At 44.9% G+C, this 24624-nt stretch overlaps 1 protein-coding gene across 4 annotated transcripts in view; it reads right to left on the reverse strand.

Annotated features, from left to right (window-relative positions):
- The window catches only part of SHROOM3 (shroom family member 3), a 212840-nt gene that overhangs the window by 108358 nt on the left and 79858 nt on the right, over positions 1–24624 (reverse strand). Inside the window, exon 1 of one of the 4 annotated variants that reach the window (XM_083631564.1) lies at positions 8178–8316. The exons of 2 other annotated variants lie outside the window; for them this stretch is intronic. In XM_083631564.1, the coding sequence (XP_083487690.1) occupies positions 8178–8200 (23 nt within the window). In that variant the 5' untranslated portion in view covers positions 8201–8316. Of the gene's footprint in view, positions 1–5562; positions 5637–8177; positions 8317–24624 lie in introns of those variants that run through there. One more of the 4 variants, XM_083631561.1, reaches the window with a different exon arrangement.

The raw sequence follows: 24624 nt of genomic DNA on the forward strand, positions 1-24624 counted from the left end.
GTAAAATTGCTGTGGTGTGTGGACTTTGATCCTTGTATAACCATTGGTAATAAGCAAATGGAATGGCATTATGTACACAGCAAGTTACAAGTCATGGCATATAGGGCTGGGCAATATAGTGATATACTGTCCAAAACCTGTTTGAAGTCCATATCGTGATATCAGCTTCATAATTTTTGACCTGGCAATGTATTGCAAATCATGGTGTGTGTGTGTGTGTGATGCAAAAATCACAATGTAGGGGAAACCATGAAGCCAGCCAATGCCTCTACATAGCTCCATCCTTATTTCAGACATCGTGATATATCAATATATTGTGATGTTTAGCTGGTGATATATCACAGTGTTGAAAAACAGATACCGCCCAGCCCTAGTGGTATATCATGGCTAGAATTAACTTCTGTAGTCTCCTCCAGATTGTCAGTATTTTGCACAAGAGAGATTCCAGTATGTGCAGTAAAAACGCTCTGTTACCCTACTGCAAACAATCCACTGTGTGTGTGTGTGTGTGTGTGTGTGTGTGTGTGCGCGCGCGCGCACGCGCGTGTGCACGTGTGTGCATTTTTTGTAATTTTGAAAATGGACTTTTGCTGTTAGGAAAGTGATGGGGAAATGCACTGTAAAGTGTCAGATAAGCAGTTATTAAACAGGAAGACAGGCAGCCAACACACAAGCAAAACAGGGTGAATACTCATTGTTCTATAACCTCCTTGCAAACATATCAGAGCAAATGCGCAATAAACAGCGGGAATATTTCCGTAAACTTCCTGCAAGCATATCAAGATGGATGCTAGATAAACTGGTTGCCTGAAGGAGCCCTTGAGCTCATCCACAATCATTGATGCCTTTGCTTATTATTAAGAACATTACTATTGGTAGCAGCGGGGATCTTACTGTGTTAACTGACCTTAAAGGCGGACATTTTATACCACAAAGAATCAGACTGGACCACACACATATACATTTGCAGTCTAACCTTACTGCCACTCAAGACAAAAGCAATTCTACCTATTGATTTCCCAAAAGAAGACCTCTGAAGTTTTTCGCTCTGGAAAGTCCTTGCTGCAATAGTTAGGTGTGTCTGAAAATTGCTTTGTTCCCGTGATATCCTTTCAAGTAGCTGAAACCTGCCTGTGAGATTCCAACAGGTGCCGGAGATTATTTCGACTGCTTATTTTCTACTGTGGAAGTTCTCTTCTCTTTTACGTTCTCCCCTCTTCCCCTTCGTGCATTTGTGTGACGATCCCTGGGGACTGGAGTCACCAATGAGGCTGTGGGCGATCTGTCGAGTGCAATTGCCAGGGAAGGAGCCGCAATCACAAAGGATTAATCTTTTAAAGAGCTTATAAAGTTTCACGAAGGATATTGCCAAGCGCCTTTCAACGAGCCAATTAAAGCATCACTCATCTTTTTGATATGCCCATTCTTCAGACTGTCTCAGCTGACTGCCTTGCTGGAAGCAAAATCCTTTAAAGTTTATATTTAAACATGGGATACAAAGGAAGCAGGCGGGAAGGGGGTTGTGTGTAAAACTCGCCATGCATAGTGCTGACCCAGCCTCCGACGCCGATTTCCGACGCCAGCTATGGAGGCTGTGGGGCTCCCCTCCCTTCTGGTTGTTGCCCAGACCTGGTGACCGAGTCCTACTAGCTGCCCCACCTTGCTAGGTGCATTGGTTGATTTAAAACCAAAAACAATGGTCTAGGTTGCTGGCAATCCTATGCACTGGATGGGAGGGCTTCTGGAGCAAATCCTACTTCAGCTAATAATAATAATAATAATAATAATAATAATAATAATAATAATTTTTATCTATACCCCGCCCTCCCCAGCCAGAGCCAGGCTCAGGGCGGCTAACACCAGTAAAATTACAGTAAAAACATAATGGGGAGGGGGACCAATTTAAAATACAGGTTAAAATGCAGCCTCGTTTTAATCATAGCCCATAGATCAAAACCATAAGGGGAGGGAAACATAAGGGTCAGACAAAGCCCAGGAGGAACAGCTCTGTCTTGCAGGCCCTGCAGAAAGATGTCAAGTCCCGCAGGGCCCTGGTCTCTTGTGACAGAGCGTTCCACCAAGTTGGGGCCAGTACTGAAAAGGCCCTGGTCCTAGCTGAGACCAATCTAACCACCTTGAGACTTGGGGCCTCCAAAATATTGTCATTTGTGGACCTTAAGGTCCTCTGTGGGGCATACCAGGAGAGGCAGTCCCGTAAGTACGTGGGTCCTAGGCCGCATAGGGCTTTAAAGGTCAAAACCAGCACTTTAAACCTGACCCTGTACTCCACCAGGAGCCAGTGCAGTTGGTAAAGTACTGGATGAATGCGATCCCATGGCAAGGAGCCCGTAAGAAGCCTTGCCGCGGCATTCTGCACCTGCTGGGGTTTCTAGGCCAGCTTCAAGGGCAGCCCCGCATAGAGCAAGTTACAATAATCAAGCCTGGAGGTGACTGTCGCATGGATCACTGTGGCCAGATCAGCGTGAGAAAGGTAAGGGACCAACTGCTTAATACGGCAGAGATGGAAAAATGCCAATAGGAGATGCAAAAGCTTTATAGTGCTTTTAGGATGGCTCCCGTTGATTTCAACGGGAATTGCAAAGAGGGGCTCCCCCAGTGGCTGATACCCTTCATTCTCATCCCTGAAGGAAAGGAAGTTTTTAATTTTTATTATTTCATCTTTTAATCTTTTAAGAAAGCAAGTGGAGGCCTGGAGGGTCAGGACAAGAGCCTATCAAGTCCATGTGCCAGGACCCCCAAACAATATGACAGAGGTTCTTATGTCTAAGAAAGAAATAGTTATTCAAGACTTGCCATGGCACAGGTCAAGCTACAGGAACAGATCACCAAAGGCACGACTGGAGAGTTCGAGAACAGCATCAGGGGTCCAAGACTGGATAAAAGCTGCAAAGATGTCTTGCCAAATGGTCGCCCTCCTGCCAACTTTTACAGGTGGCTGTGGCGATCACACAGGGTCCCCAGATGTTTCACCATCTATTGATCCCTGTGCCACCACTTTATTTCTCACTGCCACCACCCAGGCCCTACCTGGTACAATACTGAGTCCAGTCAGGGTTAAATTGGAACATAAACTTCTGTTTATTTATTGCAGTTTAACAAGCGTGTGGTTTCATAAACAGTATCAGTCAATTACATTCATGGGGTGCCTATCCAGACCTATAACTTCCGCTACCTGCTCTCACTCACCAAACCACCTCTCAGATATTTACTTGTCTTCCTAGCTCCTAACTGTTCCTGACTCAGCTTATTTCGCTACACTAACTCAACCTACCCACAGACTCTATCCCAATTCACTCCCACTCCAACCAACCTCCCAACGAACTCCTCCCTTTGCCCCTCCCAGAGCTGGTTTTATAGTCCCTCTGACTCCACCCTCCTGGGTTCTGATTGGGTAACTTGTTTAACTACTTCACCTCCAGCACTCTCATATGTTAACGTCACAGTGGCCTCCCTCGCAAGACTCTTATCCTAAGAGACTGGTACGCTCAAATAATAATAACAAGAGCAAGTGTTGAAAACATCTAGTGGCCTCCATGTTGGGGACATCTGAGGTAGGCCATTTTCAGTAACAGCTTGCCCGCTTTTTGAAAAAAAACAGTCCTAAGCCAGCTACCAGCTGACTCCAATCATGCTAATGTAAGGAAGTTGGTTTTGCTCTCCTTGAGTGACTCTCCGTCCTTATCAATCAGACTTTTTTGCTTGGTGGGTGGATATTTGGGTAGATTGCCGAGCAGAAACATTTCTGTCCACTACTTTTTGATTCATCCTATGATTCATCCTATGCTAGGGCTGCCATATTTCAAGAAGTTTTTGGCCAAAGTTGTTGAGCTTTTCGGGCTATTTTTTTTCCAGAAATTCGCAAAAAACTAAACACTTCCAATATGGGCTGCCACATGCATTCCGTACATTTAAACTGGTTATCGGAAATTCTGCCTGAATACCATTTTCGACGGATGAATCCTGGCAATGCCCAGGAAATTCCAGGTGTATGGCAGCCCTATAAGGCCAAGATGCGAGGAGCAATGAAAAACAACAAAACCAAAGTGGTCTTGCAGTGAAACAGTTTTATGTTTGTAACTAGACATTGCCAGATCGGTCTCTTTCTGCTGTGTCTCAGATTTGCATGCAACTGTCCATAACATAATCTGTATTACTATTAATCCTAATATGACAATAACAATAATGAACACATTTATAGACCACTTCACAGCACTGAAGTATACAGAACAAAAACAGCAAAACACAGAAACACACGTTCTAAAAACAACAAAATTGAGCAGACGAAACCATCCATACAAACTCTAAAACTAAGAAAGCAATTAAATGAGGTATACAACTATTGTCAGTATTTCACAGAAGAGATTCAAGCTCATATATGCGCATTAACTTTCTACTCTGTCACTCTAGGACAACAGAGCCACTTTTAAAACAAATGTTTTTGAGGGTGGGAAAGTGATAGGAAAAGGCACTGAGAAGTGTGGGATGAACAAATGACTAATAGGAATATGCATTAACACCCCACAAGGAAATCAGAAGGGCTGCTCATTGTTGTGCAGTCTCCCCTCAAGCAAATCTGAATGGATGCTCAATAAAGGTCTGACACAATCTAACCCCCTTGTAAAGTTTAGGCAAGAAAATCAGGAAGGATGTTTAATCCACTCTGAGCTCCTATATGCACAGTCTGTCCTGTAGGCTTCCCTGGGAGGAAGGGATGTGAATAAATAAAATAATAATTATTATGTCACCTGGAAGAGCCCTAAAGGACATTTGGAAATGGCCAGAGATTTCTCTCTCTCTGACACACACGTGTGCTTCAGATTTCCCAAGGAATGCAATTTCCAGAGGGGCAGCCATGTTAAGTCTCTTGCAATCAAAACAATTCAGCATCAAGTGTCACTTAAAAGCCTAACAAATATACTGCAGTATAAGCTTTTATGGACTCTCTACCGTCATACATTTGTTAGGCTTTAAAGGTTGCCACGTGTTCCTTTGTTGTATTCTGAAACTCAGTGCACTTATTTCCAATATACTGACCAAAACTTTCTGGGGATTTTTCTTCCCAGACTTCTCTGGTTAACTCTCCTTGTTACACAGAACCTGAAAAGACTTGCAACCCACAACTTATAAGCCAAGTGTGTGTGTGTTAATTGTCCGTTTAAAAATAATAACAAATCCTACATGTTATTTTATTTGTTATTTGGGTGGAGAAGCAGGGTAGAAATTCAAATATTTGCACACACACAACTGACGAATAAGTAAATTAATTATATCACACTCAAGCATACATTTCTGTCCACAAGGACCCTGTGACTTAGGAACTGTCCAGGGCCACTCACTTAGGTTCACAGCTAAAGAACAATCTGAAAACAGCATCTCGATAAACACTAGCCTCGCAAAACTCACTGGAATCTCAGTGAACTCAACGGGACAGCAATAGGATTACTCAATAATAAGCACGTTTTGTCCTATGCTTAGGCAAGTGAAGCATTCTAAGCCAGCCACTGGCATTGGATGTCAACACCTGCAAGATAATTTACAGACCTTGATTTGGGCATCCAGCAAGCCAGGAACTTCAGAACACAGTGCAGATTGGAAGGCATGGTAAGTTGTCCCCACAGAAGCGCAAGTTGCAACCCTGTGCCCTGTGAGCACCAGTGCATGCGGCTTAGGCACAAAGAGACAACTCTCTGGTCAGGAAGCTGCTCCAGAGCAAAGACAAGAACAGATTCCAGGTTGTGCCTTTGGCTGACATGCCCGACTAATGATGCTGCTGGTCTTACTACTACGTGTACACACACTGCAGTCCTCAGCATTACTCCAGGCACTATGAGGCCACAGTGAGTAAGAGAGGGGAGGGGAAGAAGACTCATGAAAGCTTGTGAGGATTTGTGCTTCAGTCAGAACTTGCTGGGTATTCAAAATCATAGCACGTACATCGCTCTGTATATATATTTTAATATTTTGATTTGATTTTGATTATACAGTGGAAATGCTTTATTGTAGCTGAACACTCTTAATCATACATTTCTGAAGATCTTGTAATTTCTTTTATTGTACTTCTTGAAAGTTGTTTACCAACTATTGCTTTGTTAGAAGTGATTTTGTTTTGTTTTTTCTTGAGTTTCTGCCATGAATTTGGCAGACCTCTGTAATATTTTGTATGCCTTTTGACCTGCGTAACTTAATATTTGGATACTTGATAATTTGTTATGTAATTGATAAAGTGGTGGTGTGTATTAATGTTAAACCATATATTTATACTGTTTTGGGAATGTGTGGTTATAGTACTGTGGGAGAAATAATTTGCCAGTGTTCACCAGCTTGTAAAATCTAGTGTGAGAGCTCATCTAAATAAACTCAAAACTGCAAAAAAAAGAAAGAAAGAAAGAAAGCTTGTGAGGATTTGTGCTTCAGTCAGAACTTGCTGGGTATTCAAAATCAGAGCACGTACATCGCTCTGTATATATATTTTAATATTTTGATTTGATTTTGATTATACAGTGGTACCTCAGGTTAAGTACTTAATTCGTTCCGGAGGTCTGTTCTTAACCTGAAACTGTTCTTAAACTGAAGCACCACTTTAGCTAATGGGGCCTCCCACTGCCGGAGCACGATTTCTGTTCTCATCCTGAAGCAAAGTTCTTAACCTGAGGTAATATTTCTGGGTTAGCGGAGTCTGTAACTTGAAGTGTATGTAACCTGAGGTACCACTGTATTTCTATGCTGCTTTTCATTCAAATGAATCCCAAAGCGGCTTACAATCAGCAAATAGCAATAACATGATAGAACATACAGTGGTACCTCGGGATAAGTAGTTAATTTGTTCTGGAGGTCTGTACTTAACCTGAAACTGTTCTTAACCTGAAGCACCACTTTAGCTAACGCGGCCTCCTGCTGCCACCACACCGCCAGAGCACGATTTCTGTTCTCAACCTGAAGCAAAGTTCTTAACCTGAAGCACTATTTCTGGGTTAGTGGAGTCTGTAACCTGAAGCGTATGTAACCTGAAGCGTATGTAACCCGAGGTACCACTGTAATAAGAGCATCACAAATACAGCATGAGTCGTGTAGACTAATTTACAGATCATCTGTGAAACAGTTGCAATCTGTAACACACAGTTAGCTCAGCAACAACTAAAAAAACAAGCTAAATGTCACACTTGAAGCGAAAGTCTTGATTAAACAAATTGATACAGTGTTTATAATCTATGAAACTGCATTAAAAACATTAACCAAACAGCAGCCAAAAGACTATTACACACATTCTCTCCACGATTCATAATCTTTCACTCTATTCCTCTCATTATGATCTCAGTAGGAATATTCGGCTCAGGGGTAATGTGAGTTACTGCTAGAAACAGGCCCCAGGAATTAAGTCAAACACAAAACAGGTTGTCTGGAAGCACCGAAAGGCGGAGTCCAAAAGTTGTGCGCCAAGATCCCGTGACCCCGTTGCTCCCTAAGTTTGAAATAACCAGACAAGAGAGCAGATATAGACTGGGTTCAATTAGGCCACAACTTGATAGCTTACAGGTATGAATGGTTTGGCTGAGGCATTGGGTAAAGTCATTTTCCCTCCCCAACCCATCTGCTGGGAATACATCTAAGGATAAACCACCTCTAAAGGTAAAGGGACCCCTGACCATTAGGTCCAGTCGCGGACAACTCTGGGTTGTGGTGCTCATCTCGCTTTACTGGCCGAGGGAGCCGACGTACAGCTTCTGGGTCGTGTGGCCAGCATGACTAAGCCACTTCTGGCAAACCAGGGCAGTGCACGGAAATGTCGTTTACTTTCCCACCGGAGTGGTACCTATTTATCTACTTGGTACCTATTCATCTACTTGCACTGGTGTGCTTTCGAACTGCTAGGTTGGCAGAAGCAGGGACCGAGCAACGGGAGCTCACCCCGTCATGGGGATTCAAACCGCCAACCTTCTGATCTGCAAGTCCTAGGCTCTGTGGTTTAACCCACAGCGCCACCCGTGTCCCTTAAGTCTAGGCTTATCCAATGCCTAAGCACCAGTCGAACCTCCTAAGGCTCACCTTCACATGTCACCTGACCATGGAAAGTAGGCAAACCTCCTGGCTCCACCCAGGTGGCTTCTGTGGCCTCCATCAGTGCTGCCAAGCCCAAATATGTATGATCTTACGCTTACCATTTTTGACCCAGTCTTTTCATTGTTTGGTTGATAAGAGTTGCTCCTTTCTACCTGCCTCCTCGCACCCTGATTGATAGTGACAACGTAATAAACATCACAGCTGCCCTTGAACAAGGAGTGGTCCCTGCCGGCAAGGCTCCGCTCTCTCTCTCTGTGCAGCAAATCAAGTCCAAAAGGAAAACATCTGGAGGCTCTGCAGCTATAATTAGATCCTTGGAAGGTATCGCAGTTGCAAGAAGGAGGGAAGGATTTTAATTACACGGGGTGGCTGATGCAGCTTTGTGGAACTAGTTCTGTAATGGCCAGCTCTGTTGCTGCTTCTCTAGAAACCACAGCTACACCCTAGCTGGGGCATGCCATGCAATGCCGCGTTCAGAACAGGTGATTTTCTCCTTTTAATTTCCGGAGCAATTAATCGTAGATGATAATTTCAATTCAGAATCAGGCCAGGCTTAATCTCTATAATGCACCCTTTCCTAACCTGGCTTCCTCCAGATGTTTTAGCTGGGGGCTGATGGGAAATTGAAGTCCAAACATCTTGAGGGTGACAGGTTGGGAAAGACTGTATCATGTGACTGTACCATCAAAGAGGAAGATGCTTGAGGAAGGTTGATAGCCAAACAGACTTCCTCACCTCTCAAAACTAATGTGTAGTTTTGAAATTAGCTATCCGGCAGAGTTTGCAATGGTGTTTGTGTTTAAAATTGTGCATTTGGCGAGAAAATTTGTTTCAGAATACAGTGGTACCTCGGGTTAAGTACTTAATTCGTTCCGGAGGTCCGTACTTAACCTGAAACTGTTCTTAACCTGAAGCACCACTTTAGCGAATGGGGTCTCCTGCTGCCGCCGTGCCACCGCAGCACGATTTCTGTTCTCATCCTGAAGCAAAGTTCTTAACCTGAAGCACTATTTCTGGGTTAGCAGAGTCTGTAACTTGAAGCGTATGTAACCTGAAGCGTATGTAACCCGAGGTACCACTGTACATACTGGAGGGAAAAAACCAATTCATAAATATTTTCCCTTCCTCCCAATTTATTTTACTTATTTGTTATTCTTGTTATCTCTATTTACAAAATCGATAATGACGATGTCTCAGATCATCAATGAACCTATTTCCATATGAGCACGATTTCACATAAATGCAGAGCAGATTTGGTCCTGGTGCAGATGAGGAAGGAAGCACAAATCCCTTCGCACTTCCTTTTGCTCTGCATTCTGTCGTATCTGAAACAGACATCTTCTTCCATGTCCCCTCATGCTCAGGCAAACCCCAAGGAGCAAATAAAGACATCCCAGTAAACGTGACCACAGCATTATGAGACCAAGCTAAGAGCGATCAGCACAGACGCCGTTTATTACCATATAAAACTAGGATAAACAAGGAGCCAAGGGTGTTGACCAAACAATGGTCCTGTAACCAATTCAAAGAAGGATAATTGTTTCACATGGCAGTAAAACCAAAATGCTGCTTTAGATGTAGTGACCACAGTGTGTTGCCCGTGCTTATTGCATTATGCAGTAAATGTGGTTAATTCCTCATGCACAGCTTTTATTGTGGCATGGCATGAAACCCGAGTAAGAATCTCATGCCTGGATTAACCACAGCGAGAGACCACCCTCTTCGTAAAGTCTAGTACTGCTTGCTTCTTCCACAGAAACCTATTATAGAAATTCTCCTACTCCCAAAACATCACTGCCAATATGTACTGCACCTCCATTTCTTTTATGATACAATACGATAATCTTTATTGTCATTCTCCCATACAGAACAACGAAACTGAAAAAAATCTACATCAGACATTCAAAAACCAACAAGCCTGCTATCCCAGCTATCCCAGCCTGGTTAGCCCCCTAAAAACTCTGATACCCCATTTTTAAATACAATATACTCCCACAGAGACTACCTTACACTGCGTTTAAAACCAAAATCGCATTTGGATAGAAATTGTTTCTCAGGCGGCTAGTCCTAGTCTTTATAACCCTGTACCTTCTTCCAGAAGGCAGAAGCTGAAAGAGATCATTTCTGGGGTGCGCACTATCCTGCGCTATCTCTGCAGCTTTCTTATGACACCTGGAAGTGTAGATTTGATCCAAGGTGGGAAGAGTGCACCCAATTATTCTTTCCTCAGTCTTTACAACCCTGGACAGCATTGTTTTTTTCCTGCAGCTCCCAAACCACACACACAGACCATAAGTTAATACACTCTCAACAGTACAATGGTAAAATGCCATCAACAGGTCCTTTGAGAGATTGTTTTTCCAGAGGATTCTCAGAAAATATAACCTCTACTGTGCTCTCTTCATCAGGTATTTGCTGTTTTCTCCCCAGGTTAGGTCATCTCTCAACTCCCAGAAATTGAAATACCGAGACCTGTTCCACACACCTCCCCTCAATAAAAAGGTGCATTTTCTACGGTGCATTTGTTTTACACCACAGCAAGAGAGTGTTTTAATCCACTTTCATTGCTCAAACTTACTTTTCTTCCCATGTCCTTGAACCCACCAAAAATCAGGGAGCACCGAGTTCAGACATCATCTCTGCCATCAGGGGTGCCAACTGTAGGCTGAGTCTCTCAGCCTCAGCTTTGCATCTGCACTGGAATGCAGAATTGCTCTAAGGGCTGCTGCAAGACAAGGTCTACGAACCACTCTGAACACACACTCTGCAATCCAACATGTTTACTCAGAAGCAGTCTCACAGGGTTCAGTAGGGCTTGCCCACAGCAAGAAAGTGTGCATAGGATTGCAGGCCAACATGCTATATGCATGTAAAATATTACTATTGAACACAACCTCTCTCTCGAAGCAGGACACCTTAGTCTGAGAATGGCCAAGGTCGGCATCTTGGGAGTACAGTGGTACCTCGGGTTAAGTACTTAATTCGTTCCGGAGGTCCGTTCTTAACCTGAAACTGTTCTTAATCTGAAGCACCATTTTAGCTAATGGGGCCTCCTGCTGCCGTCGCGCCGCTGGAGCACGATTTCTGTTCTCATCCTGAAGCAAAGTTCTTAACCCGGGGTACTATTTCTGGGTTAGCGGAGTCTGTAACCTGAAGCGTATGTAACCTGAAGCGTATGTAACCCGAGGTACCACTGTACAGTGGTACCTCAGGTTGCGAATGGGATCTGTTCCAGAGGCCCATTCACAACATGAAAAGAATTCAACCTGCAGGAGTGTGTCTGTGCACGCGTGGGTTGCGATTCACCGCTTCTGCGCATGTGCATGACATCATTTTGTGCTTCTGCACATGCGCAAGCAGCGAAACCCAGAAGTAACCCTTTCCGGTACTTCCAGGTCGCCGCAGGACATAACATGAAAGAACGTAACATGAAGCAGACGTAACATGAGGTATGACTGTAGAAGAGAAGAAGAAGAAGAAGAGTTTGGATTTGATATCCCGCCTTTCACTCCCTTTAAGGAGTCTCAAAGCGGCTAACATTCTCCTTTCCCTTCCTCCCCCACAACAAACACTCTGTCAGGTGAGTGGGGCTGAGAGACTTCAGAGAAGTGTGACTGGCCCAAGGTCACCCAGCAGCTGCATGTGGAGGAGCGGAGACGCGAACCCGGTTCCCCAGATTACGAGACTACCGCTCTTAACCACTACACCACACTGGCTCTCTATGTAATCATAGATTCACAGACTTGGAAGATACTACATCTGTTCCAACCCTCTGCAATGCAGGAATGTAGAATCTCTATGTACATTAAGCCACACCATTCCTTATATCATTTATTTATATCCTCCAAGGAGCTCAACGCACCTCCCCATCGCCGGACGCATTTTATCCTGAACAACAAACCTGCAGGGTATATTTAGCTGGGAGATACTGACTGATTTGGCGGCAGCCAGTGAGCTTGGTGGGCAGGACAGGATTTTAAACAGCCTCGGCCCAGTATAATGGAAGAAGTGTCTCCACCCCCTGAGGTCCAGCGCTGAGGGCTTTCTGGCACTCCCCTCACTGCGAGAAGTGAGGTTACAGGGAACCAGGCAGAGGGCCTTCTCGGTAGTGGTGCCCGCCCTGTGGAACGCCCTCCCATCCAATATCAAGGAGATAAACAACTGCAGTGGTACCTCGGGTTAAGAACTGAATTCGTTCCAGAGATCTGTTCTTAACCTGAAACTGTTCTTAACACTTTAGCTAATGGGGCTCCTGCTGCCGCCGCGTCGCCGCCACACAATTTCTGTTCTCACCCTGAAGCAAAGTTCTTAACCCGAGGTACTATTTCTGGGTTAACGGAGTCTATAACCTGAAGCATCTGTAACCTGAAGCGTCTGTAACCCGAGATACCACTGTATCTGACTTTTAGAAGACATCTGAAGGCAGCCCTGTTTAGGGAAGTTTTCAATGTTTGATGTTTTATCGTGTTTTTAATATTCTGTTGGGAGCCGCCCAGAGTGGCAGGGGAAACCCAGCCAGATGGGTGGGGAATAAATAAAGTATTATTATTATTATTATTATTATCATCATCATCATCATCATCATCATCATCATCATCATCTGATTTGGCCACAGGTTCCAACTAGAATATGGACCTTGGGAGCGGATCTTAACCTAGGCTGTGCCCTAAGAGGTTTCCCTATATCAGACATATTTTGAATTCCTCTTTAGCCTTGCCATGTGCACGAGGAAAGAGCTTAGAAGTGCATTATACCTTCAATGCTGATTGGAATGTGTGAACGTGATCAAAGGCCTCCCCCAGCTGCCGAAGTGGAGGGCATTAATTTGCTGGAAATATCTTGACACAGAACCCCTTCTCACCCCCCCTCCCCTTCCACTTATTAAAGCAATAACGTTTCGCCACATGGCAAAAGCATTCCCCAGGGATTAGCAAGCCGGTTGGGTTTAATGTATCTCTTGCCATCACTCAGGAGCTGGTTTAATCCACCAGCAAACACTTTCCTACCTTGATCTTGAGGATTTGCGAAAGTCACGCCCCAAATACCACCTGGCTTCAAAAGGTACAAAGTCAAACCTGCAGAGCCAAATTGGTTTTGGAAACATGAATGTTTTTGAAACGTGGAAGAAGACGAGGGGCTACTCACAGGGAAAGGGCCACATCAGCAGCATGACCCTAAGCACTTAGAGGGGGCAATTTGCCCAATGCATGTCTTGCAGAATTTCTACAAATGTGGGAATCAGTGTCAGGTCTATAGGCTTAGAAAACAGAAGTACAGTGGTACCTCGGGTTACATACGTTTCAGGTTACATACGCTTCAGGTTACTGACTATAGTACCTCGGGTTAAGAACTTTGCTTCAGGATGAGAACAGAAATTGTGCTCCGGCGGTGTGGCAGCAGCAGGAGGCCCTATTAGCTAAAGTGGTGCTTCAGGTTAAGAACAGTTTCAGGTTAAGAACGGACCTCCGGAACGAATTAAGTACTTAACCCAAGGTACCACTGTACAGCAACAGTGTTTTGAATTGTGTAGACTCCTATTATGTAAGTAATGGACCCCGCCTGCTAGCCTGCTCCCTAAAATCTCACGGGTTTGCTCATTTCTATATATAGGGTGCCTACATTCTGCATGGACTGGTTGCATGGGAACATGTGCAAATGGCTTTAAATACCCATTAGGTCTATAAACTTCCATATAGCATATATTCAACACAAAAAACAGTGACAATTTGTTGTTGACAAAGGACAGCTGGACATATAAAGGGCCCCATTACCTGCAGTAGCTTAGGGCCTCATCAAACCTAAATTCGGCCCTGGTCTCTGCCCATCGGTGTTGAAGATGAGCTCACCCACACTTATCGTTTGCCCCAAGCTCCATGTCCAAGTGCTTTCTTCCCCCTTGGCCTGTCACTTTCCCTAGGAACACCCCCCCCCTTAACACTGAATTGGAACAAATAGCAATTCGGGTTTTCTGCGGGTTGACGTTTGTTCTGATTCAGCAGTAAAGAGTGGGTTTTCGTAAGGAAAGAGCTGGGGTGGGGAGGCGCTTGAACACAGAGCTTTAAAGAGCAGACCTCTGTTTAAAAACAAAGCACAAAAGGAAGTCTAGATAACCAGTGCTCTGACTCAGTGTAAGGTAGATTTGTACATTTCTAAGAATTCATATGGGAATGAACCATTCAGAGACGTTTTTAAGCAACATAAGGAGACTCTTGAGAGTCCCATGGACTGCAAAAAGATCAAACCTCTCCATTCTGAAGGAAATCAGCCCTGAGTGCTCACTGGAAGGACAGATCCTGAAGCTGAGGCTCCAAGACTTTGGCCACCTCATGAGAAGAGAAGACTCCCTGGAAAAGACCCTGATGTTGGGAAAGATGGAGGGCACAAGGAGAAGGGGACGACAGAGGACGAGATGGTTGGACAATGTTCTCGAAGCTACCAGCATAAGTTTGACCAAACTACGGGAGGCAGTGGAAGACAGGAGTGCCTGGCGTGCTCTGGTCCATGGGGACACGAAGAGTCGGACATGACTAAACGACTAAACAACAACAACAACAAAATGGAGAGAAGCTCCACAACCAACAGCTGAAGAAATTTATTTCCTGCCTACTGAAAAATCAGAATACCTAACCATTTTGGCTGCACTATTTCATTATTAAATTTTTTAAAAAGACCTTTTCTGGCCTTTATGGCTATGAAGAGAGGCTTTACATTTCCCAGGGTTGTCAGGTGGTGAAGGAGACTTTATAGCTCATTTCTTTTCTCGTTGGTTACCTAAAGCAGAATAAATTATGCAAAACTAGGGAAATGCATTACTTGCCTAATTTATACTCGGCACAATTTTAACTTTTCCCAGTGCAGAAAGATGTGTGTGTATTAATGTTTGATGTTTTATTATGTTTCAGTTTATGTTGTAAGCTGCCCAGAGTAACTGGGGCAACCCAGTGAGACGGGCAAGGTATAAATAAAATTATTCTTCTTATTATTAAACAGGATATCTCTATTTTCATCGGAGAAGTGTCAGAGGGTATGATATAACAGGTATCTGCAAATCATCATGACTTTTTCTCTGACTAGGGATCCAGTTCCAAGACTCTAGGAAAATCAATATTCCACTAAAGAAGAGCTGAAGGATGAACTAAAAGTTTGGCAGCAGACCCAGCTCTGGGAAGTTGGATGTTTTCCAAACAACTGCAGTGCAACAGAGGAAGGTTGCAATTTGTAGTGGAAAAACTGTGGGAAGGATGCTTAACGCCTCTCCTGGCTCCTGTTTCCTCTAGCCACCTCTCCCGCTGCCATTGCCACATTCTTGCTAGCTATAGTTCTGTTTGCTGCATCCTCAGGAGCAACTGCTCTGGAGAGGAGGTCGTAAGGGAAGAACAGAAGGCAGGGGAAATGGTTAAGTCCCATCCTCCCATCTGCTACTTTTCCATCTGCTACTGGACCATTAGGTCCAGTCGTGGCCGACTCTGGGGTTGCAGTGCTCATCTCGCTTTACTGGCAGAGGGAGCTGGCGTACAGCTTCCGGGTCATGTGGCCGCCATAACTAAGCCGCTTCTGGCGAACCAGAGCAGCGCACGGAAACGGCGTTTACCTTCCCGCCGGAGTGGTACCTATTTATCTACTTGCAGTTTGACGTGCTTTCGAACTGCTAGATTGGCAGGAGCAGGGACCGAGCAACGGGAGCTCACCCCGTTGCAGGGATTCAAACCGCCGACCTTCTGATCGGCAAGTCCTAGGCTCTGTGGTTTCACCCACAGATCTGGATCAACTACCCAACATCTAGTGGTCCACAGATCTGGATCAACTACCCAACATCTAGTGGTTAGCAACCTTTTTCAGCCGTGGGCTGGTCCACCGTCCCTCAGACCAAGTCACAGTACAAGTAGATAAATGGGTACCGTTCCGGCAGGAAGGTAAATGGCGTTTCCGTGTACTGCTCTGGTTTCGCCAGAAGCGGCTTAGTCATGCTGGCCACATGACCCAGAAAAACTGTCTGCGGACAAACATCGGCTCCCTCGGCCAGTAAAGCGAGATGAGCACCGCAACCCCAGAGTTGTTCGCGACTGGACTTAACTGTCAGGGGTCCTTTACCTTTTTTTAAGGAGTATCTCCACCCCCATCGTTCAGCCTGGACACTGAGGTCCAGCGCCGAGGGCCTTCTGGCGGTTCCCTCATTGCAAGAAGTGAGGTTACAGGGAACCAGACAGAGGGCCTTCTCGGTAGTGGCACCCGCCCTGTGGAACGCCCTCCCTTCAGATGTGAAGGAAATAATCAGCTATCTTATTTTTAAAAGACATCAGAAGGCAGCCCTGTTTAGGGAAGTTTTCAATATTTAATGCTGTATTGTTTTTAACATTCAGTTGGGAGCCCAGAGTGGCTGGGGAAACTCAGCCAGATGGGTGGGTATAAATAATAAATTATTATTATTATATATTATTATTTAAGAATAATTGTGGTGCCTCCTGTCTTTTTGGCTGGTTTTTCTGCCTAGGCGGAGCCCTCATTTTCAAAATTTATTATAATTTTAAATAGTTTTATTTAAGCATATCAAGGCAGCTCCCAACACAGGAATACCAGTCCATAAACACTGGTAAATCGTAATATCCCCCAGTACACATCAAATCTCTCCGGCTTCTTCTTCTGACGCTGGTTTTCAGGGAGCGCAGCAGCCGCAGATGATTCTCATGCTCCCCTCCTGTCCCTTGGTAACCTTCGTAACAAAACCAGCCTGAATGGCTTCAGAAGTTATTCAGGCCAGAGCAAATGTTGCTCGTGTTCTATCTCCCTGGTAACTCAGAAACCTTCCAAGAATGAAGTCGCAGACGCGAAGCAAGGAGAAGGGAAAGAGCTGGCGAGCGGTAACCTACTGTCTCCCTCGCAGACAACAAGGCCCCAGTGTCAAAGCCACAGGACCAAGGGCACACACGTACAAATGTGTGCGCACGCAGGCGTACACACACACACACGCACACAGATACGAGATGCCCTGAAAGAAAGGCACTCAAAAAACCATCTAAATGCCTCTTGCAAGCAGGTGGCTGAGTTTTGAAGAAAGAAGGACACAAAGACACACACACACAGAGAGAACAAGCAATCTGGCCTAGCCAGACATGGGATATCTTCCTGCTTTTGTGCAACCGGAGGGAATTTAAGGATTCCTTCGTTTATTTATTTCGCAAATGGGTGAACGACTTCACTGCCCGAGGCCATCCAAGCGCTGTGCAGTAAGTTTAAAATAAAATACGAAAATTCTAAAAGGTGTTCTTACGCATTTGAACATTTTTTAAAAATAAATCCTAAAGAGTCACAGCGATCGTTTCATTAATAACTGCATCGCTCCTCAGGGAAAGCCTTCTTAAAGAAAAAGATCTTCAGTAGGCGGCAAAATATCATGACTTTGGACGCCAGTCCAAATTAGGTTAGCAACAGATTCCAGAGAGCTGGAGCCACAACACTAAAAGCCCACCCAGTTTCTAGGACAAACTAAGTGCACCTCTAGGGTATGTGGCCCTCTCAGCAGTGCCCCAGCTGAGGAGCGAAGTAGCCAGGTAGATATATGGGGTGATGCGGTCCCTTAGGTCATCTGGTCCTGTGCTGCTAGGGCCACAATCCCATGCATGCTTACTTCGAAGTAAGTCCTGGTAAGCTCCGTGGGCCTTGTTTCCAAGTAAACATGCTCAGAATCAGACTCTCTCCTTCTTAGTAGGTTTTTGAAGTGATTTTACACACCTTAAAGGTAAAGGGACCCCTGACAGTTAAGTCCAGTTGCAGACGACTCTGAGGTTGCGGCGCTCATCTCGCTTTACTGGCCGAGGGAGTTGGCATTTGTCCGCAGACAGTTTTTCCGGGTCATGTGACTAGCATGACTAAGCCACTTCTGGCGCAACAGAACACCGAAACCAGAGCAGAGCACATAAACGCCGTTTACCTTCCCACTGCAGTGGTACCTGTTTATCTACTTTGGCGTGCTTTCAAACTGCTAGGTTGGAAGGAGCTGGGATCGAGCAACGGGAGCTCACCCCGTCGCGGGGATTCGAACCGCCGACCTTCTGATCAGCAAGCCCCAGGCTCTGTGGTTTACACCACAGCTCCACCCACATCCCTCTTGCACACCTTAAAAGGTAAAAGGACCCCTGACCATTAGGTCCAGTCGTGGCCGACTCTGGGGTTGCGGTGCTCATTTTGCTTTACTGGCCGAGGGAGCCAGCGTACAGCTTCCGGGTCATGTAGCCAGAATGATTAAGCCGCTTCTGGCGAACCAGAGCAGCGCACGGAAACGCCGTTTACCTCCCCGCCGGAGCGATACCTATTTATCTATTTGCACTTTGGCGTGCTTTTGAACTGCTAGGTTTGCAGGAGCAGGGACCGAGCAACGGGAGCTCACCCCATGGCAGGGATTCGAACCGCCAACCTTCTGATCAGCAAGCCCTAGGCTCTGTGGTTTAACCCACAGCGCCACCTGTGTCCCTCTTGCACACCTTACACTTGCACACCTTACATGTGTATAAAACCTAGCTTGGGAGTAGAACATACCTTTCCCCAGCTGCAATTGTGTCTCCTTTCTCAGAACAGAAGCAAGCAATGTCTTCTTTAAAGGGCAAAACCTGCTGCATGCTGTCAGGCCAGGTAATGAGGTATGTGTCCTGAACAAAGGGATTAGGAACTCAGGTTATAAAGACAGAGAGAAGGGAAATTACACCGGTCTGCCTGGAAAAGAAACATGGGACTGTAGGCAGAAAACCTGGAACCCTTCATATGCAAACGGAGTCATGTCTTTGTCAAAATTCCTCAATATACTTTTTAAAAAGATTGAAGTAAATATACACCTTATGATTCAGCTTCTGCATTAAAAAAAGAAAGTTTTAAAGAGCTACCTTTCTATTTTGTTTCATGCCTGTTCTTTTGAAGAGTCCTTTATATTGCTTTATACTCATGCGTGGAATCGTGGAATAACAGAGTTGGGACCACAAGGGTCATCTAGTCCAACCCCTGCAATGCAGTAATCTTTTTTTTTTCCAAAACCGAAAAAAGAAAAATTACAAACATCAAATTCAACAGCCATATTCATTTTCTAACATAAACCTATTACGTAATTAAGTAAATTAAAATATACCTAATTACTCTAACCTTCTATTTGCTGTATACGAATACAACACAGAAATTTTATATTAAAGCTTTTATATTATAAATAATATTTCAAATTCCCCTATACCCCCGGTTCCCCTTCACCCATGTGTGATCTCTCTCTCTCTCTCTCTCTCTCTTTACTTCTTCCGTCTTGTTGTGTTGTTATAATTTAACCATTGTTCAGCTGTTTCTTTTATCATTTCCTTGCTTACCCCTTCACGTTTTACACATTATCTATTAATATTCCAGTCCCGGAACCATATTTTTTTCATATATTCCTTCACTCCCTCCCACTCTTTAATTATTCTCTGATTTGAGTGGCCTCTAATAGTTGCCGTCACTTTTGCCATTTCCACAAACTCACAGAGTTTACTTTGCCATTCTAATACAGTCATACCTCGGGTTGAAGTAGCTTCGAGGTAACTATTTTCGGGTTGCACACTGGGGCGTGTTACTTCTGGGTTTTGCCACTCGCACATGCGCAGACGGTCAAAATGACGTCACGCGCATGAGCGGAAGCGGCAAATCGCGACCCACACATGCACAGACGCGCAGGCGCGGGTTGCGTTCGCTTCTGGATGCGAACGGGGCTCCAGAACGGATCCAATTCGCATCCAGAGGTACCACTGTAATGGCAAATGCAGGAATATGTTGCCCAGTGTGGGCCTTGAACCCACAATGTTGAGATTAAGGGTCTAGTGCTCTACCGACTGAGCTGTGCTCACCTTCTATAGTTTGTTGTTGTTGTTGTTGTTATTGTTATTGTTGTTATTGTTATTGTTGTTGTTGTTGTTGTTATTATTATTATTATTATTATTATTATTATTATTATTATTAATTATTTATTATTTATACTCCGCCCATCTGGCTGGGTTTCCCCAGCCACTCTGGGCGGCTTCCAATAGAACACTAAAATACAATAACCTATTAAACATTAACAGCTTCCCTAAACAGGGCTGCCTTCAGATATCTTCTAAAAGTTTGGTAGTTATTATTCTCTTTGAAAGGTGGGAGGGCATTCCACAGGGCGGGTGCCACCACCGAGAAGGCCCTCTGCCTGGTTCCCTGTAACCTGGCTTCTCGCCGCGAGGGAACTGCCAGAAGGTCCTCGGAGCTGGACATCAGTGTCCGGGTAGCATTATCAAGTAAGAATCAAACTAGATGAGATACTGGGAGGCCTGTAATCATATACAGTGCTACCTCGGGTTACAGACGCTTCAGGTTACATATGCTTCAGGTTACAGACTCCGCTAACCCAGAAATAGTACCTCGGGTTAAGAACTTTGCTTCAGGATGAGAACAGAAACTGCCCGGCGGTGGTAGCAGGAGGCCCCATTAGCTAAAGTGGTGCTTCAGGTTAAGAACAGTTTCAGGTTAAGAACAGACCTCCAGAATGAATTAAGTATGTAACCAGAGCTACCGCTGTATAGTGTAACTTTTTCTCTCTCTCCCAGTTTGAACCAGCAGCATCTCCTGCTGGGTCAGTGCTTCTGGGGAAGGAGTTTTTAACCTCCCCCCCCATTTCCCCCACATTAAATTCCCTCCCACCACTATTTGCCCCATGGGGGGAAAAACACACAGACACAAAACAGAGGGCATTTAATATCTCTCATCCAGGGAGGCGGAATACAAGAGGGAATGGGGACACACAGGTACAATGGAGTCTAATACAGTTAGGGCTTTTGGGGAAAGGGCAGGTGGAAATCCATCCCAAAAGTTAATCACCGAGAGCAAATACCTACCAAATAAAAATGTAGACAGGCTACTTACAAGGTCTGGGAGGGGGCTGGAGCAGAATAATTTTCATTAAAAAGATAAGATCGCCCAGGATGCTTAGGTAGCTTATAGAAGTTAATACCCCTCAGTCCCTCAGACCATTTATTGTTTTCTTTAACAATCAGACACACACAGAGAGAGAATTTTGCATACCTTTCTGTTTCATTACAAGTTTAAAATGTAAAAAAAAAGGGGGGGAGAATCACGTTAATGACTGGTAGAGGGAAAATGAGAGCTGCCCTTGTTTCTTTAAGGAAACCTACCTGATAAGTTTTCCAGAAGGTGACTGACACTTGTCCAGTAAAGGAAATCTGAAATGTTTATCAGTATTATCTCAGAGTCTTTTTACACTCATTACAAGCTATAGATTCAGGGAGCTATATGGGAAGAACAGCCTAGTGCTTTCATTCAGACAGCAATAATTGAGGGGACATTGGAAACGACCTCATACCAAGGCTGGATCTAGACGCATCAAAAAAAGCGTTTCAGTTAAACACAGTGCAAACTTTGTATGAGAAACCGGGTAAGGAAAAACAGAACTCCACAGCGCCATCTGGTGTCACAGTGTTAGAATGCATCAACAATGCATATAAAGCGATTTTTCTTTATGCAGCTGAGTCCCAAGTTAGACTATTGCTCTATCTAGTTCAGAACTGTCTACACCAGTGGTTCTCAAACTTTTTTCTCTGGACCGCACTTCCAGAATAAGAATTTGCTTGCACCACAACATATTTTTGGCAACTCCTAGTAGTGCTTGATTTATAACATATAACTACTTTATAATAGTATCATGGGACATCCAGAAATTATAAAACAATCCAGCTACATAAAAGAATGAATCATTCCCAAAATATAATTACAAATGAGTCATGTTACGTCGCGAATTAGAAACACATAACTCATATGTTAACCGCAGCAAAAACGACCATTACCAGGACATGGAAATTGTTACAATTAATGACCATAGACCATGGTATAGTGCAATCTACCAGGTAGCATTACTGGAAAAACGTACATGGAAACTGAAGACAGCAAGAGGCATGGGGAAAGAGGATAACTTTTATGCAGGGGGTACTTTATAGATTAAATCGTTCTGGAGGTCCGTTCTTAACCTGAAACTGTTCTTAACCTGAAGCACCACTTTAGCTAATGGGGCCTCCCGCTGCCGCTACACCGCCGGAGCACGATTCCTGTTCTCATCCTGAAGCAAAGTTCTTAACCTGAGGTACTATTTCTGGGTTAGTGGAGTCTGTAACCTGAAGCGTCTGTAACCTGAAGCATCTGTAACCTGAGGTACCACTGTATTTTAATTATCTTTTTCCCCTCCTTCCCTCCTGCCTTTGGATAAACCCTGAAGAACAGAACTGCTTCTGATTTTTAGTTTTTTTAGCTTTTTTAGCTTTTTAGTTGTGGACAAGAGTCCAAGCGATGGAGGTTATGATGTATCATTTTGTGATTATTATGATTATGAGTATGCCACCTATCTGACTGGGTTTCCTCAGCCACTCTGGCTGACTTCCAACAGATTAAACACAGTAAAACATCAAACATTAAAAACCTCCCTATACAGGGCTGCCTTCAGATGTCTTCTAAATGTCAGAGAGTTGTTTATTTCTTTGACATCTGACGGGAGGGCGTTCCACAAAGCAGGGGCCGCCACCGAAAAGGCCCTCTGCCTGGTTCCCTGTAACCTCACTTCCCGCAGGGAGGAAAGTGCCAGAAGGCCCTCGGAGCTGGAACTCAGTGTCCCTGAAATGAACAGAAGCAGCAAATGAACTAAAGCCTTCCTGTGTGCTTCCGCCAGCCCTGTTCACTTCAGCAAGCTTTGCTCTTTGCAGATTGTGCCCTGTTTGTTTGGGCTCCCCTCACAGTCCTGCTCCGCCACACCTCTGCTGGGCGAGTCTTTCTGGAAAAATAGATCATAGCCGCTGACCTAGCCACTGTGATCCATGCGACGGTCACCTCCAGACTGGATTATTGTAACTCGCTCTACGTGGGGCTGCCCTTGAAACTCCAGCGGGTGCAGAATGCCGTGGCAAGACCACATTCACCCGGTGCTATACCGGCTGCACTGGCTCCCGGTGGAGTACAGGATCAGGTTTAAGGTGCTGGTTTTAACCTTTAAAGCCCTATACGGCTTAGGACCCTCGTACCTACGGGACCGCCTCTCCTGGTATGTCCCACAGAGGAAATTACGGTCTTCAAATAAAAACATTCTGAAGGTCCCAGGCCACAGAGAGGTTAGGCTGGCCTCAACCAGAGCCAGGGCTTTTTCGGCTGCGGCTCCAATCTGGTGGAACGCTCTGTCACAAGAGACTAGGGCCCTGCGGGACTTGACATCTTTCCGCAGGGCCTGCAAGACAGAGCTGTTCCACCAGGTCTTTGGTCAGGGCGCAGCCTGACTCCCTCCTTTGGCAATCTTTACAGAACTTAAGCTTAATGGTTGCCATCAATTTGATTTTAATTAATTTTTATAATGAAATGTTTTTAGAATGTTGCACTATTTTATTGTTGTTAGCCGCCCTGAGCCCGGCTTCGGCTGGGGAGGGCGGGATATAAATAAAATTATTATTATTATTATTATTATTATTATTATTATTATTATTATTATTATCATGCAAGCTGCTCCCGGTCTAACTTGGTCCCAGTTTTTCAGCAGCCCTAAATTAGGAAGCAGAAAGAGCCTGTTAGCCAGTTACTCTTGTTCTGTGGTCCAACCTGTTCCCTGCTTTGGAAGAGAACATTTGGCTCCCTTTGGACTTGTAAATTCTTTGCTGTGGCTGGATGCTTTGAACCTGAGATGATCCTTGCCTGCCAGGAGTCTCGATCTCAATCTAACAACGTTAATCTGATTTTCCAAAGGGGAGGGCAACCCCCTTTTCAGCCTCTAGTCTTGGCCGGATAGCCAGCCCCAGCCCTGTGTGTGTAACGCAGTTGCACCAAGAGGTCATGACAGTAGCTAGAAACCTCTTATGACAAAAAGTTGATTGTGTACATACGCAAAGAGCCAGTCCCTGCCCCAAAGAACAAACACGAGTCCGAACTGACAAAAGATGGGGAAAGTTAGTATACAAGCTGAGAGAATGAAAAGCCTTGCCAAAGATCAGGCTGCATAATCCAAATCCACTGTATCATGCTATATCTCAAGCACTTATTTTATTCGGGGTGGCGCTGTGGGTTAAACCACAGAGCCTAGGACTTGCCGATCAGAAGGTCGGTGGTTCGAATCCCCGCAACGGGGTGAGCTCCCGTTGCTCGGTCCCTGCTCCTGCCAACCTAGCAGTTCAAAAGCACATCAAAGTGCAAGTAGATAAATAGGTACCGCTCTGGCGGGAAGGTAAAAGGTGTTTCCGTGCGCTGCTCTGTTTCGCCAGAAACAGCTTAGTCATGCTGGCCACATGACACGGAAGCTGTATGCCAGCTCCCTTGGCCAATAAAGCGAGATGAGCGCCGCAACCCCAGAGTCGGTCACGACTGGACCTAATGGCCAGGGGTCCCTTTACCTTTACCTAATTACTTGTTGCAAAGAGAGGGAGGGAGAGAACGCTCTTGCAAGACATTTTGGCAGGCAGTTCATCATGTTTTTACTTGAGGTGTAGCCATCAATGGATGGTTGGCTTTTTAAAGGTTTTGTCAAACCTT

Source organism: Podarcis filfolensis (genome assembly GCF_964270895.1).
Source record: "Podarcis filfolensis genome assembly, chromosome: 9".
NCBI classification, from domain to species: Eukaryota; Metazoa; Chordata; class Lepidosauria; order Squamata; family Lacertidae; genus Podarcis; species Podarcis filfolensis.